Here is a 17,810-nt window from a genome sequence, read left to right as displayed (position 1 = left end):
GTAGCACCGCCCCTCGCCCATGCCTCCCCCCTGCACCCACTCAACCCACAGCCCCCCACCTACCAAACCCTCAACCCCCTTGCCTCCCCCCCCTTCTCCTCCTGTGCGGCCACATTGGTTTTACCTTCCCCCCCCTCACCGAAGCCTTGGGACGGCGCTGCTTGGCCGACAAAGTCCGGGACAGAATGGTAAGAAGCGGCTTTCGACGGTCCGCCAGGCCCGCTCAGCGGTACCGGTGTGTGTGCGCGATCGTGGAGGGTTGGGGGTTCCGGTGGACAGTTAGAAGGTGTGCGGTCAGCGTGATGTTAGCCAGCATGGCCGCCGCTGCACTTGATCAGCGCCGGTTCCGACACTCGCTAGCTGCTCCGACAATGCCGTGCACCGGCACCGTGGTACCGGCTTCCCTTTTGGAGCCGTTAACGCCGATGTGTTTAACGGTCCTCATTGGCATGGACCGAGACAGGCCTCAGGCCGTATGGCCCGGGGCGGCCATCTTAGCCCACAGCCAGGCCAGGACCGCCTGACCATTCACAGTGACCCGGTTTGGTGTCATGAGCAGTGTTAGGTCCGGTCCAGACTGACCAGAAACAGCTGCAGTCTGGATTGGATCACAGACTAGTCTGTAGTCTAGTCCTAGTCTGTCAGTCTAGACCGGGGGTCGGCAACCTTTAGCAACAAAAGAGCCATATGGGCCCGTTTCCACCAAATTAAGATCCACTTGGAGCCACAAAACCAATTTGACTACTAAATTGAAGGTAATGCTACATATTTACTTTTCTGAAGAGTATTGTCACTTTGCTTTTCTGTCTTTGTTTTCCTGGCAGATTGACAGGCCACACCTGTTGCCACCCGGCAATTAGTCATGTTTCTTACGCCTTACGCCGATTTCGGATCAATAGTCACAATAAAAGTGTTGTAACACATTGTTTCCACTTGCAGTACCACCCGCCGCGTCGCTTTAGCTGCCATTGTTCATTCGCGATAAAGGAAGCTACCAAGCGAAATAGTTGACGAGTATCGTGGTTTCCCACCGAGTTGACTCACCAGAAAACACTGCCCCTTACTCTTTAGTGGAGAATTGCATGGCACATGCTCGGCTCCTACGCAGAACTTTGAAAGGCTCATGACGTGGTCAGAAGAGACGGCGTAGTGATTACACAGAACCATAAACCAGTTGGAGCCACAGCAGAAGGATAAAAGAGCCGCATGTGGCTTCAGAGCCGCTGGTTGTAGACCCCTTGTCAAGTCCCAGTCTTTACTCTAGTTCTAGTCTGTAGTTTAGACCTAATCTGACGGGCTAATCCTTATCTAGTATTGAAACTGGCAGTTTGGAAGTGTTCTTGGCAGTCTTGAATGAAATACTGTATGACAATATGATGATAAGATAGTTTAGTGCCAATACAAAGAGACAACTTGGTCTAACATGTTTTCACCATTTACTGCCTTCTTTAACGCTTTTAAGATAAAAGTTAGGAAAAAGTTAGTTGTCCTCATATGGCATGTTAGCCTCCAGGCTAATGCTAACACACCCATCCTGGCCGGTCCACCACAACATGGTTACATAGCGTTGCTTTAAACCGGACCACTTTGAAAACTGGTGAAGGTGTCAGTTGCCACGATATTAAGCATTGTGGGCGGTCCACTAACAAGCGGCGTGTTTGATTGGCAGGCGTCAGGCGTGACCGTGAACGATGAGGTCATCAGGGTGTTCAACGACATGAAGGTGAGGAAGTCTTCCACACAAGACGAGGTGAAGAAGAGGAAGAAGGCGGTGCTCTTCTGTCTGAGCGACGACAGGAAGAAGATCATTGTGGAGGAGGGAAAGCAGATCCTGGTGGGTGAAATTGGCGAGACAGTGGACGACCCCTACGCCTGTTTTGTCAAGCTCCTCCCCCTCGACGACTGCAGATACGGCCTATACGACGCCACCTACGAGACCAAGGAGTCCAAGAAGGAGGACCTGGTCTTTATCTTCTGGTGCGTTGAAATGATCTGTCGTGCTATGCCAGCGCGCATGATCCAGTCTTGTCATCAACAGCAAGTACTGTGTTGTGCGCAGGGCTCCAGAGGGGGCTCCTCTCAAGAGCAAGATGATCTACGCCAGCTCCAAAGACGCCATCAAGAAGAAGTTTACAGGTGAGGTGAGCAGATGAGGCAGAGGAGCCTGTGAGTGATGACATCATGTCCCCTCAGGTATCAAACACGAGTGGCAGGTGAATGGGCTGGACGACATCCAGGACCGCAGCACGCTGGCCGAGAAGCTGGGCGGAAACGTGGTGGTATCCCTGGAGGGAAAACCGCTGTGATGTCATAAGCCAGCAGAGCGTCGCCGAGGCGATGGTCGTGCCATCTGGACCCCCGAGCCCACATGAACGCCGCCGCTTGCTGTGTGTGTCCGTTTCCTGAAGGACTTAGCGTCTTTAGGCCTCCTTTTTGCTTTTTCTTGCCCCCCTCCAAATGAAGGAGATCTCATTAACATCAAATATGCAAACCCCTCCTACTTTGTTGCCACATGACTTGTTGTTTCATGGCAGTCACACTTTTGCCAAACATCACGAGGCTTTTGACGTGACTTTTATTTATTTTCTTGTTGGTGGCTCCACTGTGCTTCCACACCGTCAACGCTCGCTCCTCGCCGCCTTACGTTCGCTCGCAATGTCACGTACTTACACTGCACCTTTATTTTGGAAACACTACAGGAAGCAGATTTTACCTCCCTCCCGCTGAGAGACGCCTTAAAGTGGAACCTTGTTTGTCAGATCACAGGAAGCCACTGCAATAAAAGCCTGTGGCCCCGCCTCCCGCCTCATCTCTACCTCCTCCAATCGCACGCGGACCTGCCCACTTGCTCACTGCACTGCACGGTGACAGCACGCCGCTCTACAACTTCTTCCATCATTATGACTGAACCACTTTGATAGTAGTTCACATCACAACCAGAACTACTTTGACCATAGTCTTTAGAACCTCACTGATGGAACCAGAACCTCTTTTTAAGCACTTTTGATAGTTGTTAAACAACGTTAAAACTATGCAGATGGAACCAGAACTTCTTTAGAACCACCTTGACAGTTGTTGATATTAAAACCAATTTTACAGAACCAGAACCCCTTTAGAACAAGTTGGATAGTAGTTCAACTTTATTTTACAAACACATTGACATTCGTGAAACAAGGTTAGAACCACTTTGGTCCTAATGAGGTTCTGCTCGAACCTCAACCCAACAGCTGAGTCAAGACTTGCTGTCTGAGCTGAGTCACTTCCTGTGAGCTGCACATTCTTGACCTTAGATGGTGCAGGCGTAATAGGAACCAGAAGTAAAGTGATGTTGGTTTCGGGGCGTGCTAGCTGGCCTGAGAATGTGATCCTGCTTCTATTTGTGTCGTCCCTCATCACACTTCTGTCAACAGCCGGCATGACGGCCAGAATGGACCCAGGCAGTACACACGACACCCGGTGAAGGATTGACACCTTTAAATTGAGTGGAGAAACAACAACATTTGAAATAATAGGTTGCTTTGCATTTGGCAGTGAACTTTATACAGGTTAGCATAGCATCATTTAGGTTATCGTAACATCATTCAGGTTAGCATAGCTTCGTTGGGGTTGGGGTAGTGTCGTGAGGGTTAGCATATCATCACTTAGTTAGTTAGCATAGTATTATGCAGGTTAGCATAGCACCATTCAGACAGCAACAGGTCAGTTTGGGGTGTAGGAGAGAAGGTCAGCTGGTGGTGCAAACCAAGTACAGAACCATATATCAGAAACCAAAGCATTTGTGGGGTTGTATAATGCACAGAAATGTTGTCAAGTTACATATGGACATAAAAAGCTTAATCCGAAACTAAAGTTTCATCATTACATTTTAATGAATACACTTTATTGATTCCATTTCTTTGAAAATTAGGACGAGTAAACTTCAAAGAACTTCATCTCCCAGAATTCCAGTATGCGTCTTGCTGCCCCCTGCTGGTCACCGATCGATGTGATGTTTGTGACTTGTTGTCAAGAGACGATAGTTGTATTTTTGTCATTGATGAAAATGTGAATAAATCAGGCGTATATACTGAATGTATTTCTGCCAATAATGTACTTTTATAGAATTTTGTCGAAATGTATATGCTTACAAAAAGAAATGCTATTTGGGGGAGGGAAAGATGGACACAAGGACACACGGATGTTTTCAAACGGCGTCATGACGTCATACGTCTTCCTGTCTCCACCCGTCGGCAGCCATGATGGTGGGTTCGCCTCTTTTCTCTCCTCTTTTGCTCTTCTTGGCGGCTCGCTGGGCCGTCGAGGGCCTGCGGGGGTCTCGGCGGTCGCGATGGGGGTCAGGTTGTCCACTTCCGATGTGTGAGGCGCTCAAATGACGACTGCCTGTGCTCTTTGTGTGTCCGCAGCAGGAAGGACTGGACGACGGACCAGACTTCCTCTCCGAGGAGGACCGTGGAGTAAGTGCTCCTTTTTTCCACTTCTTACGTCACGTATACGTGACGTCCACCGTGGATAAAGAAGCAAGCTTGCTAGGTAGCGCGCTGTGACGTCCATGACAGCATTAACGTAATGCTAGCTGGGACGTTAGCTGCCACTTTAGTAGAACTGGTTTTCCCAGCTGCTCACGTGACCATCACGTGACATTCGTGCACCTGTTAGCATGTTAGCTTAGCTGAATTAGCTCTCAGCACATTAAGAGTCCTAATCGGCTTGTGCAGTTCAGTCTGAGTGACACACCTTAGGGGAGAGCATCTGTTTTGCTGGTTGAGATGTTGCAGAGCCAGCTGACCCATATGGATCCCTTTAACTCAATTATATTGGAGGAGATGATGATGTGAGTGTGTGTGTGTGGGTGTGTGTGTGTGTATATATATATGTCTAGCCGAGGGCAGTCAATGTGGACCTTCAGACGGATGCCACGCTGCAGGTGGATATCTCGGACGCCCTCAGCGAGCGAGACAAGGTCAAGTTCACAGTGCACACCAAGGTGAGCCGCTGTGGCCACTTCCTGTTTGTGCGTCAGACCGCTGACGTGTGCTCTCACATCTGCAGAGCACGCTGCCCAACTTCAAGCAGAATGAGTTCTCGGTGGTCCGCCAGCATGAAGAGTTCATTTGGCTGCACGACTCCTTTGTGGAGAACGAAGACTACGCTGGCTACATCGTGAGCAGCGCACATGCTGACCTCTGGTTTCCTTGTCCTCTTCCTGTCAGCTGACTCTTGTTGTTGCCGTCCAGATTCCGCCGGCCCCCCCCAGGCCAGACTTTGACGCCTCCAGAGAGAAGCTGCAGAAGCTGGGGGAGGGAGAGGGATCCATGACCAAGGAGGAGTTCACCAAGATGAAGCAGGAACTTGAGGCGTGAGTCCACACAAACACACACGCACCACCTGTGATCTTCCACACGTGTGTGGCCTCACTTCCTTTCATCTGACCCCCATCAGTGAGTACCTGGCCATCTTTAAAAAGACAGTGGCCATGCACGAGGTCTTCTTGTGTCGAGTGGCGGCTCATCCCATCCTTAGGAAGGACCTCAACTTCCACGTCTTCCTGGAGTATAACCAGGACGTGAGTAACTCTGCTCACTTGCTGCTTGAGCTGTCCTTTTCAATGACCTTCATCGCCTCTTTGTTGTGACCTCTGCAGCTGAGTGTACGGGGAAAGAACAAGAAGGAGAAGTTGGAGGATTTCTTCAAGAACGTGGTCAAGTCAGCTGATGGCGTCCTGGTGGCGGGCGTTAAGGTGACACACCGAGGCGTTGCCGTAGGTGTCCTTGTTTGTCTCTGACGTTTATGTGTTCTCAGGATGTGGACGACTTCTTTGAGCACGAGAAGACATTCCTGTTAGAATATCACAACCGTGTGAAGGACGCCTCGGCCAAATCGGACAGAATGATCCGCTCTCACAAGAGTAAGATCACTCTGTCGTCAAGCTTTACATATTTGTACACGTATGCACATGCACATGCACGAGCACAGCTTTGCTGAGTGTATTGCAGTCGCTCCTCCAGTTACGTTTGGTCTGTGTAAGTGCGTGTGCATGAACGTGTGCACATGTGATTGGGGGGGGGGGGGGGGTGCGTGCGTGCGTGCATGTCTGCCTGCGTGTGCTGGGGAGCATTTCGATTGATAATCTGTCACTGACAAATGTGCACGTGTGCAGCTCTTCTAACTGAAATGTAATCGTTCCTCCATAGTTACATTTCACAAATGTTCATAATACAAAGCAGTAGAAAGACTTCAACACAATTCACAAAGTCAAAATATGAAGACAGTTCATTTCATGAATGAGATAAATTTTTTGTTAAAGACAACAGAAATAATAAAATTAAATTCTGGGTCTATATGAAACATTATTTTTCCTGCCTCCCCCAATATAAAATTGTGGGAAGCTCTGAAGCTGGTGGACAGGTCCTCATGATGTTTTACAGTGTGGTGTTGTGCGTTCAGACGCTGCTGACGACATCAACAGGATTGCTTCGTCACTCTACACATTGGGGACGCAGGACTCCACCGACCTTTGCAAGTGAGAAGGGCGCCACCGTGTGTTTGTGACATGCAAATGCAGTGTTGACTTCCATCCATCCATCCATCCATTTTCTATGCCGCTTCTCCTCATTTGTGCTCTGGTATTTCAGGTTTTTCCTCAAAGTGTCTGAGCTCTTTGAAAAGACCAGGGTAGGTCATTTGGTCACATGACAAGTGTGTGAGTCGCGGCTCTGCTGACTCGTGTCCCTTCGTAGAAAATTGAAGCTCGAGTCGCAGCCGACGAAGACTTGAAGTTGGCTGACTTGTTGAAATATTACCTGAGGGAGTCGCAGGCTGCAAAGGTTCCTCTGATCACGACCTGCTGCTTTGATTGCACTGTCATCACCTGATCAAGTGACTGTGTCGCCCCCTGCAGGACCTGCTGTACCGCAGGAGTCGAGCACTGCTGGACTACGAGAACGCTAATAAGGCTCTGGACAAAGCTCGCGCCAAGAACCGTGACGTCTTGCAGGCTGAGAGCAGCCAGCAACTGTGCTGCCACAAGTTTGACAAGATCTCTGACTCTGCCAAGCAAGGTCAGTGCCGCAGCCATCTAAGTCCATGTGCGCTGGCTTTCACGTCAGCCCTCATAACCTTTCCTGAACAGAGCTCATCGACTTCAAAACAAGGCGAGTTGCAGCATTCAGGAAGAACCTCGTGGAGCTGGCAGAGTTGGAGCTCAAACACGCCAAGGTATGCCCCGCCCCCTCGTAGTAACAGTTATGATGTCATAGTCGAACTGTCCATCTGTAGGGGAACCTCCAGCTGCTGCAGAGCTGCCTGGGGGTCTTGAAGGGTAACACTTAACCATGCCCCTTCATCGCTGGACATGCCCTCATTGGGGCGTTGCCAGATGGATGAAGAAATGCCACCGGGAAAGCTGAGGAAGAAGGAACAGGAAGTCGGTCATCTTCATCACTAACCACACGCTTACCCCCCATCCCTCCTCCCCTCCTGCTCTGCTGGTTCTGGTTATAGTGAGATTTGGACCAGCGTGGTTTTGTCAGGATCAGTCTGCTTCATCTCCTCCAGTCTTCTGTGGTCTTACTTTGGTGGGGTTCTTTGGTGTCGGTGAACTTCCTGTGCCGCTGCTACGTGGATGTTCAGAGTACAGTTCTGGTTCCTGTTCTTATTAATGTCACATAAAGAAAGAATGCCGTGTACAGCTTTGTATTAGTTCACCAATGGCCGTTGATCGTCATCTTTGTCCTTTTCCTTGCTAATTGTAACTCGTTTCTGTTCAAAGACGTCTTTATGGAAGGAGCCTCAGTCTCTGCCTTAATGTCACTCGTTGATTTTTGTTCTTTTTCACTGTAAGGAATGTTTCACTCATGTGACCAAAGCTTCCATCCCTGCCAAGATGGCAATCAAGTTTAGAAAAAAGTCAATAAACGAGCTGATTTGTTTTCACAATTTAAATTTTTAAGACTTTTTTTTCTTAAAAAAAACCGTCTGCGTCACAGTTTCCTGGAACATCTAGCAGGGTTGTTGACAACTACAAAGTTGTAAATCTGCTTTTACGCTGAAGGCAGCATGTAGTGACACTCCGTGGCAGCAGGCGGCAACAGGGAGCCCACGCCGGAAGTCCACATTTAAAAGACTGCCTATTTTTAACACACACTTTTTTGTATCCCTCTACCATGGTAAATTGTACTATTATCAGAATTAACCTGTTGTGACAGACATGTTACGCTATTGCATACAGTAGTTCATGGCTGTATCCAAACGGGAAAACTCAGTCGATCCATGTGATTGTGGTTAATTTAACTCCCTGTCAGCCGGAAAATTCAGCATCCCCTCAAGGCGAAATACATAGATTCGATCAAACGACTTACTGGAACTCTGTATAGCTGGGATAGGCTCCAGCATGCCCGCGCGACCCTAAAGAGGAGAAGCGGTATAAAAAAATGGATGGATGGTATTTCAAGTTTGCGGCTTGTTTCAAGTCGTCATAGACCATTATTGTGAAGGGTTGACCGGAAGCAACCACGTGACATCTGCTGCATTTTAATGAGACGCTGCCTCTATTGGTTTCCACTTTCACGTTGCACCCACAGTTCGAGTTAAAATGAGCTCCATTGGGACCGGGGTGAGTGCTTGTCTCTATAAGGCTTTTGACTATGAATGAACCTGTCTGGTATTACTTGACCTCTTCGAAAATTGCCTCTAAAAAGTCACAATGGCGTTCATTCATAACAGCTTATAGCTAGCTAGCAGTTAGCCTGCTGAGTCACAATGAGGCCGTGATGCTAATCAGAAACTGAAATCTTTTTCTGTAGTAGGTTAATTTAAAAAAAAAGGGAATAAATTGAATGATATTTTAGTGGTTGACCCGGTTGATTGCGGTGCAGGCAGAATGGGTTTACTCAGTGCCATGTCATATATCAGTTGTCACCGACCTTTTTGAGCCCAAGATTCCTGGTCTCGGCAGTGAACTCAGACAAGATACTGCTGATGTAATGTCTGACGTGTTGCCTGCTATCTTTTATCACCAACGCAGACAGACATTAATATATAGGCGCATTCCAATAGGAGCTGCCCGATTGACTCGAATTTGACTCGAATGTGCCATTGGTTCTAAGAAGGACCCTTTGCTGTCCTGCAAGCAGTGACGTACGGTGAGGCTCATGCCTAGTGGGGCACTGGCTCCAGGTTGCTTATTGAGAGGATAACAAAAAAGTTTTCTGTTTTCATCCTTTATCTGTATATGAATACATGCACGGAAAAGTTCTGCTTATTGTTGTAAAAGTCTGATCACCACATGGTGAGGTGGGGTTTATAATCCACCGTCTTGGCAATCAAATTCATGCATTCATTCGGCAGAGCATAAAAATATCTAGCATTTCCCTTGTTTGCAAATCTAGAACCTGCCGGCACTGTTGGTTTATTTCAAGAAAAAAAAAAACGCTGGCTTTTCTTCTGTACAAGGAAGGCAATTGACAAGCACCTCCCAGCTCACGCCTGACCTCTTCAGGATGCATCGGTACTGCAAGTGCCTCCTGTATGACATTTCTATTTTATTGTCCCATTAGCAAGAACAATGATGTCACACTTTACGAACTGTAAAAAGTCATGGCATATAATAACTGTTTCTGTGACATATTATTGGAGACAAACACAAACTGGCAGGTGCCATGAACTCACTCAGTGTGCACTCAGACGGTAGGCGGGGATTGGCACTAAGCCATGAAGCCCCTCTAATAGGTGGGCTCATCCTAGACTTCTGCCCTCTATTCGATCAGGAAATGTGCAGCGATTTTTACTTAAGAAAATGTTAAAAATGATTGGAATCATACCAAAAGTATATCATAATACAGTTGAATGGACAACTATTAATTATTATTATTATTATTATTATTATTATTATTTTGTTCTGCTTTTATCATCACAAGTGAGGCTCTGCCTCCCCTGACCACACGTCACTGCCTGCAAGGTGCCTGGCATAAAAACATTGCCTGCATCAATATAAATGTATAATTGGAAAATTTACAACAGCGTTCAAGCGGGTAAGTCCAAAACATTTACTGGTCGATCGCGATTGGCGGGTTGGTGAGCCCTGTCATACAGTATCAAATATGTGTCCTGATTGGTAGACAGTATTAGTAGAAGATGGATGGATGGATAATACTTACTATAGAATATGTGACTACTCATACTGTATGTATATAACTCAACCAATGTCTTTTATACAGGTTCTGTTTCTCATGTTAAAGTTTAAGTGATTTTTCAGTGTGACTAATTCATTTCCTGTCCACGTGTCTTCCAGTACGACCTATCGGCATCCACCTTCTCTCCTGACGGTCGAGTGTTTCAAGTGGAATACGCCATCAAGGCTGTGGAAAACAGTAGGTTGGTTGTCACTACGAGCGTTCCAACTCGTCTCTCATTTCATTGCTCTCTGAATGCACCTGCTTTACTGTGTGTTTGTATGTGTGTGTGTGTGTGCACTTGTGCGAGTCCAGCACAGCCATCGGGATCCGCTGTAAAGATGGTGTGGTGTTTGGTGTGGAGAAGCTTGTGTTGTCCAAACTGTATGAGGAGGGCTCCAACAAACGGATCTTCAACATTGACAGACATGTCGGCATGGTAACCACATATACGTTTGTTGTGAGCAAAAGGGGCAGAGCAGTGACAGTTTAAATTGCTGACTCATGCTCAGTGACGTGGGGTCAGAGGGGCAGGTGAGGCGCATCCTTAAAAATACATAAATGATTAATAATAACATAAAATAAATACTAACAGTTGTTCATTTTAACTAAGCTATAACTGTACCACATTTTCTGTATGATTCCAATCGTTATGAACGTTTTATGGCTGATTTTGCACATTTTCTGATAAAATAGGGGGCAGCGACATAAGATGAGGCTGCGGCGTGTCACTCCTCGGCTTAAGTGCGCAAGCTGATGTCTTGCATTGAATGCAGTACTTCTCAAATAGTGGGTGTGGGCGCGAGAGGCAGAGGCCACTATACTTTACACTACTGAATATACGACAGTATGCTTAAATTTTTTCATGGTTGAGAGGTCTGTTAAGTGTCTTTTATTCATGCTTGAACAATGCTAGTTCCGGCAACTCAAACAGTGGTTTGTACAGAAAAATAAATAAATAAAATAAATACTACAGGTTCTCTGTAGTATTTCAAATCAGGGGGTGGGGGGACAAAATGACAGGAATTTGAGACCCACTGCTTTTAATGTAAGTGTGACGTCATAATTCTTGTTAATCCGATAATTTTGTTGCATTTTGAGCTTTCAGTTTGGAGTTGCCATGACAATCTGCGTGTCGGGGCACCGATCAGGGTTTTATGCTGCCGATTCCGATACTGTTCATCCATGAGTGAGATTGACTGATACGATCACATGGATTGACTGTACATTGTTGAATTATGATGAGTGCTATTGGCCAGGGGCACGGTTAGACAATTTCAAGGGCTCCTGGCAAATAGGTAAATATTTAAAATAAACGTTTGGCTGGATTGTCTTTTTTTTTTTTTTTTTTGCCGTTATTTGTGTGAAACAATTTTTGTACTATTTGACACGAACCTGAATTTTATTTGATTCATGTTTTGCAGTAATACAAATACATGGGAAATAAACTGGTCAATAATTATTTTTTTGGATCAAGATAACAAAATTAACAGATTAAAATAATCCAAATAAATATCTGTATTAAATAGAAATCTGTCCTGCTCAACTTAAAACAGAATAAATTCAGTGTCCAAGTTGCAGGGGTCTCCAACTTTCATCACTATTCGAGCTGTCAACTATTTGTGTTTTATTTATGACTGGCAACATTTAAGTTGTACACTACTTTATTTACCAAGCAGAACTCCACTCAGTGTGGCCAGCATCTTTATGCTTTTTGTGCTAATTTGCCACTATATAAAGGCATAAAGTCTGGATTTAATAGTTATAATAAAAAACTCCTAAGAGTTGAAGCAAATAGTCTTCGAGCCATTGTGAGCTATTCAAAATCAGCTTGTGAGATAGGAGACCCCTGTGATAATATCACCATAATAAGGGTGCACACACCATGTGTTTATGTTCATTAAACAACCACACAGAAATAGTGTTATGAGGACAAGACGCAATTAGTATAATGACAACAAGATAGTAAAGTTGTTCAGTGACACTTGAAAAAGTTAGTATGTACCCCATGAACATGATATCCACTTGTGGCTTCCCTGTGTTTGTTTTAAAAACAAAAGTCACATTTGGAGTCCGGAGACCAGAAGTTAGGCAGATAACGCTAGCTAGTGAGCCTCACTAGCTGCCGCCAATGCAAAGTACAGCCAGTGACAGCTAGGCAATGCGTGTAAACAAAGATGCAAAAATAGTCGACCGAAGATAGGTTTGATAAGGGAGAGGTCAAACATGCCGGCCTTGATTTGTGTCAAGCTCAGTACGAGATGCGTCATTTTGTTGGCGACCCTATGTGACAAAGCAGACATGTAGTATTTGCTACATGCACGCCGATCGTTTTTTTGTGATCGGCTTTGAAAGGCGTTAAGCGGCATACGCCGATCACATGTTTTTTTTTAAAATGGAAATCGGCTTATATTGATCGGAGCATCCCTACTCACACTTCCTCCTTATCCACCAAGAACATGCACAGTCACAGCAAGGTGCATTCACAAACACCAGAATTCAGAACATCAGTGTTACATTAACAGGTTGTTACAGTACGTAGTAGGCTACCCACCATCTAGTACTCTATAGTGGTGGGAATGTCTGGCCACCTCATCATTCGATGCAATTACGATTCAGAGGCCTGCGATGTGATGATAAAACGATTATTGATGCATCTTTCTTTGTGATCAATAGTTTGTCCATTTTTTTATGCAGAATTTTTTCTATATATAACTTATTTTTACTCGCTGTGTACTACTAAAACAAAGCATACTTGTAATGATCCATAATTAAAATAAACATGAAACAGATTAATTTACTTCCATTATCTTAATAATTGGAAGGTTACATCTACAAACATATTTCCCATTGTACAGAACCAGCAGGAAAAGTAAATTGCGCCAGTAGCAGCAAGTATAAAATTAACACAAATTTCAGCATATTCTGAATAACCAACATTAAAAAAAAATCTGCCATTATTCATAAATAAATAAGACTTCTGAATTCAAACAAAAATCCTGAGCATAGAATATTGGACAAAAATTATATTTTTGCTGTATAACAAAGTCAAAAACAGCTTTCATGCAAATCTAGATTACTGTACCAGCAGCTCTCATACAAGAATAATGCTTGCAGACTTCAGGATATTATGAATAACCAAATAAACTAGGCTGCCCTTATTGAGAAATTAATTTGAAAAATACAAATGAATAGGCCACAAGAAAACATGCCTTTGCAACATTATTGAACAGCTCAGCCATATTTGTACCTGTATGGCTCTCATTCATTCCTCTCGTTTTTAGCACATGAGACGCTAGCTCCCAGACATCAGTAATGAAGTGCATTTTTACGGTGACATAACAGCGCCTTTTCCAAGTTGGGTGGAAAATTTGTTATCACCTGCTTGATGGTTCTCTGTTTGGCAGCAACTTTAGCTGACTTGTATGACAAAGCTTGCATATTGTCTAGCTCTTGTCGAGGTGATTTTTACCTTCAACTACGTGAAAGCCAAAGTGCTTCCAGACTCTCGCTTTAAACCCAGCGAGTGCAGGTCGGAGATTATGCTCAGCCAATCTGGTAACGTCTTAGGTGCACCACCAAGAACTGTCAGGGTAGCACTTCCGCTTTCCGTCTTTTTGTTTAGTCAGCATTGATTATTGACATTTATGAATCGATTAATAATCGTCAATGTCCGCATCGCGATGCATCTAAGAATCAATTATTTCCCCTGCCCCCAGTACTCCATAAAATTTCTTCAAGGTTGGCAAGGTGGAGGCATGCGTGAGCTGCAAGGTGCTTGTCCCCGCTGTCCTTCTACAGAGAGGAAAAGCTTACTTTTTTTCTGCTTTATTGAAAATACACAAAACAGTAGCGTACGTACAGCTAACTTCTGTTAGCTGTACGTACGCCCTATGCTTCTCCAGAAAATTATTCCGTTCCAGAAAGTCCAACTCCCTTTTGTTTTTGTTTTTTTTAAATAGTTTTACATGCAGAAAACGATTCAATGCTAACAGAGACGTTTTGTATGTTTTGTAATGTAATACGTTACGAACACAGTTGGACTCATGTGTATTAATAACACGACAAGACACATGCTATATTGTACATTAATGGGAAATGTACGTGCCATAACGGGGCCATATGCTAATCAAGGTTCCACTGTACTTCATATACAAATATAAAAGGTAAGCCCACAAATGGTTTTCAGTTTATAAAAATAATAAATGGGACTGAGAAGTATTTGAAAACAAAGTTTTTAATGAAAGTAAATCATTCATTTCTTTTCATGTTGTCCTCTTAATGAACAACCTGTATTAACATAAAAAAAGTCAGTCTGTGCCTTACCAGTCATGAACCTCACCGCACGTCACTGGTCATGTTTGATTGCCATAACAGCACAGCTATCTTGTTGCAGTATGTGTAACCACACTAACAGTCTGCCCCCCACCCCCTTCAACCCAGGCAGTGGCGGGTCTCCTGGCGGACGCTCGCTCATTAGCTGAAGTCGCCCGAGAGGAAGCGTCTAACTTCAGGTCCAACTATGGACACGACATTCCTCTCAAGGTGAACCGTCCGTGTAGTCAAATCATGAAACGTGGTGCTAATGCTGCTTCCTGTTGTCACAGCACCTGTCGGAGCGCGTGGCCATGTACGTGCACGCCTACACCTTGTACAGTGCTGTGCGACCGTTTGGCTGCAGGTGAGACTTTCTGCCAAATTGGCTGTGCTGCGTCAAAACCGTACCTCATAGCTGGAGATGCCTGTTCTTGTCCACAGCTTCATCCTGGGATCTTACGACAAAGACGACGGCCCGCAGCTCTACATGGTGGACCCCTCCGGCGTCTCTTACGTGAGTCTTCAATGGGCTGGTCTCCAATGACTCGCCTAACTGTAAAGATGGCGGGTGGGAGTGTTTTCCAAATGGAACACGCGAGCACACACATGGAGTGATGATGCTGAGAAGGTTTCGCTAAACGAGCTGATTACACGTGATGTAACCCTTTCTCTTGGCTGTCTGACCAAAGTGTGCATGCTTATGAGTGGTGGTTGCCATTTGAAGTTACGCATTCATCAACAAGAGGCGCCACTGCTGGACAAGTATGATGACTTCAACGTCATGTTGACACGTATGTGTGTGTGTGTGTGTGTGTATGTCTGTCTTAGGGCTACTGGGGATGTGCTATTGGAAAAGCCAAACAAGCCGCCAAGACAGAAATTGAAAAATTGCAGGTGACTTGACAGGTGTGTGCCATGTGACATTATGTGATGTTATGTGACATGATGTGTGTGTGTGTGTGTGTTGCAGATGAGGGAGATGACATGCAGAGAGCTGGTCAAAGAGGTCGCCAAAATGTGAGTCAGTGATCAAATTAAGTGTTATTGCATGAAGCATTATAGTGTTGTAGCATTTGCAGCCTGCAGCTTGTTTTTTTTTTTTTATTGGCCCGTTACTGGAAAATGACAACGCCTTAGTAACACTGTTCAATATCTGCTAAGGTATTTGAGCAAAACATCCATGTCTGATCTTTGTGTTATAGCTGACAAAGTAAATTCATGTATTAATGTCTTAAAATATAGCTCAATATCTCATTAATGCATTTTATTTTTACACTATTCAAGGACAAAAAAAAAAAAGATAGGCATGGGTCGCACCTTGGACACCTGCTGTACACTCTTTTGGACATGGTACACGCAGGTCTCCATGCGTGGATGTTTATTTTATAGCATATTGTTCCTCACAAGCTTGTACTTTTACTTTAGCTCACACAACAGTAATGTGCTGCATGTGTGTCGTGCTTCCTGTCATGTGACCACGTCACATCATTGTGCTTTCAGAATATACATCGTCCATGATGAGGTGAAGGACAAAGCTTTTGAGTTGGAGCTCAGCTGGGTGGGAGAAAGTGAGAACATGACAGCACATTTTCACAGGCCATGTGGCAAGTGGCAGGAGGCGGGGCTTAGTGACTGAACTCTGATGTCACTTCCTCATGGTTGACTGACCACTCCCACTGTTGTATGCTCTGGTTGCCATGGTGACTTAGCACTCCTTTCTCTCTGTCTCCTGTCAGTCACAAATGGACGCCATGTGCTCGTGCCCAAAGACATCCGAGAGGAAGCAGAGAAATATGCCAAGGTGATACTTATACACACACAAACACACACACTTTGAGTCACACACTAACGTGTAACGTGTCGTGTCTTTCAGGATGCGCTGGAAGAGGAGGATGACTCAGATGAGGACAACATGTGAAGACACTTAATCTTCCCCCCCCCCCCCCCCCCCCCCCCCCCCCACCCTTACATTTTAAAGATTGTTTTGCTTTGAAAATAAAAGAAAGTTGTTTCCAGTCTTCTCCTCCAGTCAGTGACTTGATGACCTGAAGATTAGGGAGGTCATAGTGTTACCTCAGTGGGGCCTGTGAGAGTTCCACTTCCAGTACATAAATGACCATATATGGCTTCACAGTCACCTTCTTCCTGTTACGTAAAGGCCCCATTTGTGTGCTGAAAGTGAGTCTTGAGGTTTGTTGTGAAGGCGCTTTGCCTACGTGACGTCATGCAATCCTCATTATCAAACATGGAAGAATACCCCCTTTTTATGTTCACCGCGGCCATGCGCCAATTTAAAGCCAAAATATGACACTCTTCAAGTATTCATATGCGCTCCAGTAGTATAGCTCAGTTTCGCAATTATTGGCATACAATAAACCGTTAATGTATTTCCATAAAGCTGTGTAAAAAATACATCAAGACCTCGGCTGGGTACAGAATTGTACGTGAAAGAACGCGCGTGAATCGGCGCCATACGTCACATGTAATGAATTATGTGTCCAGCGTAGCAAATGTCAACGACGGCGTTACAGCGGATCTATTACATTTGAATGTGTTGAGAGAGCGTTTGAAGTTCAACTGTGTATTTTATGAACCGAGTCTGGTGTGGGAGCTCTAAAAGAAGTGCAGCACGTATATGCGGAATGTTTTTACTCAGACAGGGAAGCCCTCTCAGCCAATAGTGAAGCACCTTCGCAAAAACCAACCAATGCTGATGTCCACTGGCGAGTTTTTCTTTCTTATTGGGAAATTACTCACCACAAGTCGTCATTTCCCTTGTGGCGCCGTGTTTGTATCGACCAATGCCGAAACAGGAAACGTTACCACCAATTACAATCGAGAGATCGATCGACCAATCATATTGTTCTATTGCAACCCCTGCTGAGCTTTCAGCCAATGGGATGACGAGAAACACAGCTCAAGACTCAACAGCTTGTTGTTCGTGTATCGCTTCGCAGCCTGCGCTAGAGGGAAGCAACCGCGTCGTTGAATGTGAGTATAAAAATGTAAGTTTATGCTCTGAAGCACAGCAGAAGTGTTGTGGGTTCAAACGTTCGCTCCTCCACAAGCAGGAGGCCGTGTAGGTGCCAGAAGATGTCCGCTTCGTCGCGCTAACGAGTAGCCGCTGAATTGAATGGCAGCGGCACTCGGCTTGTTTTCGCATTGAAGAAATGTGAAGCTTGTGAGCCTTTGTCAAACACCAATATCAAGTCAGTCATTACAAAAGCCCGGACTTCCATTCAATAAATTTCACATATAATGCCGTTGATGACTATCAACCTAGTTCAGCCAATGTTGACACAAGCGTGGATGTTAGCAGACGCT

At 45.2% G+C, this 17,810-nt stretch overlaps 4 protein-coding genes and 1 non-coding gene across 8 annotated transcripts in view; all 5 read left to right on the top strand.

Moving 5' to 3' along the window:
- The first annotated feature begins 69 nt into the window (after positions 1–69).
- On the top strand, positions 70–2,798 carry cfl2 (cofilin 2 (muscle)). Its single transcript, XM_054797546.1, has 4 exons — positions 70–188; positions 1,670–1,977; positions 2,060–2,136; positions 2,194–2,798. Exons 1-4 carry the CDS (start codon positions 186–188, stop codon positions 2,304–2,306), a joined length of 501 nt encoding a protein of 166 aa, XP_054653521.1. The 5' UTR covers positions 70–185; the 3' UTR covers positions 2,307–2,798.
- Positions 2,799–4,137: 1,339 nt separating this feature from the next.
- snx6 (sorting nexin 6) lies at positions 4,138–7,965 on the top strand. Of its 2 annotated transcripts, none has more exons than XM_054797540.1 (14): positions 4,138–4,241; positions 4,404–4,454; positions 4,880–4,984; positions 5,050–5,160; positions 5,235–5,356; positions 5,440–5,563; positions 5,642–5,737; positions 5,800–5,905; positions 6,445–6,520; positions 6,633–6,672; positions 6,738–6,824; positions 6,899–7,058; positions 7,130–7,215; positions 7,276–7,965. In XM_054797540.1, the coding sequence occupies exons 1-14, from the start codon at positions 4,236–4,238 to the stop codon at positions 7,327–7,329; spliced, it is 1,224 nt and encodes a 407-aa protein (XP_054653515.1). In that variant the 5' UTR covers positions 4,138–4,235; the 3' UTR covers positions 7,330–7,965. The 2 variants fall into 2 exon arrangements, with proteins under 2 accessions (XP_054653515.1, XP_054653516.1); XM_054797541.1 differs by having other exon boundaries at positions 4,145–4,241; positions 4,407–4,454.
- A 264-nt stretch (positions 7,966–8,229) lies between these two features.
- On the top strand, positions 8,230–16,427 carry psma3 (proteasome 20S subunit alpha 3). Its single transcript, XM_054797542.1, has 11 exons — positions 8,230–8,611; positions 10,289–10,371; positions 10,485–10,608; positions 14,613–14,714; positions 14,777–14,850; positions 14,928–15,000; positions 15,315–15,380; positions 15,457–15,503; positions 15,987–16,054; positions 16,223–16,287; positions 16,360–16,427. Exons 1-11 carry the CDS (start codon positions 8,591–8,593, stop codon positions 16,402–16,404), a joined length of 768 nt encoding a protein of 255 aa, XP_054653517.1. The 5' UTR covers positions 8,230–8,590; the 3' UTR covers positions 16,405–16,427.
- LOC129193116 (small nucleolar RNA SNORD53/SNORD92) lies at positions 15,093–15,173 on the top strand. Its single transcript, XR_008573551.1, has one exon. It is a non-coding gene; the product is annotated as a small nucleolar RNA SNORD53/SNORD92 (small nucleolar RNA).
- Positions 16,428–17,367: 940 nt separating the features above from the next.
- arid4a (AT rich interactive domain 4A (RBP1-like)) overlaps positions 17,368–17,810 on the top strand; it is a 10,639-nt gene continuing 10,196 nt past the window's right edge. For 2 of the 3 annotated variants that reach the window (XM_054797178.1, XM_054797174.1), the window contains exon 1: positions 17,368–17,477. The gene's annotated coding sequence lies outside the window, so the exon portion shown is untranslated. Of the gene's footprint in view, positions 17,492–17,810 lie in introns of all 3 variants that reach the window. The other variant, XM_054797176.1, reaches the window with a different exon arrangement.

Source organism: Dunckerocampus dactyliophorus, chromosome 13 (assembly GCF_027744805.1).
Source record: "Dunckerocampus dactyliophorus isolate RoL2022-P2 chromosome 13, RoL_Ddac_1.1, whole genome shotgun sequence".
NCBI classification, from domain to species: Eukaryota; Metazoa; Chordata; class Actinopteri; order Syngnathiformes; family Syngnathidae; genus Dunckerocampus; species Dunckerocampus dactyliophorus.
This window is presented reverse-complemented; position numbering and strand designations above follow the sequence as displayed.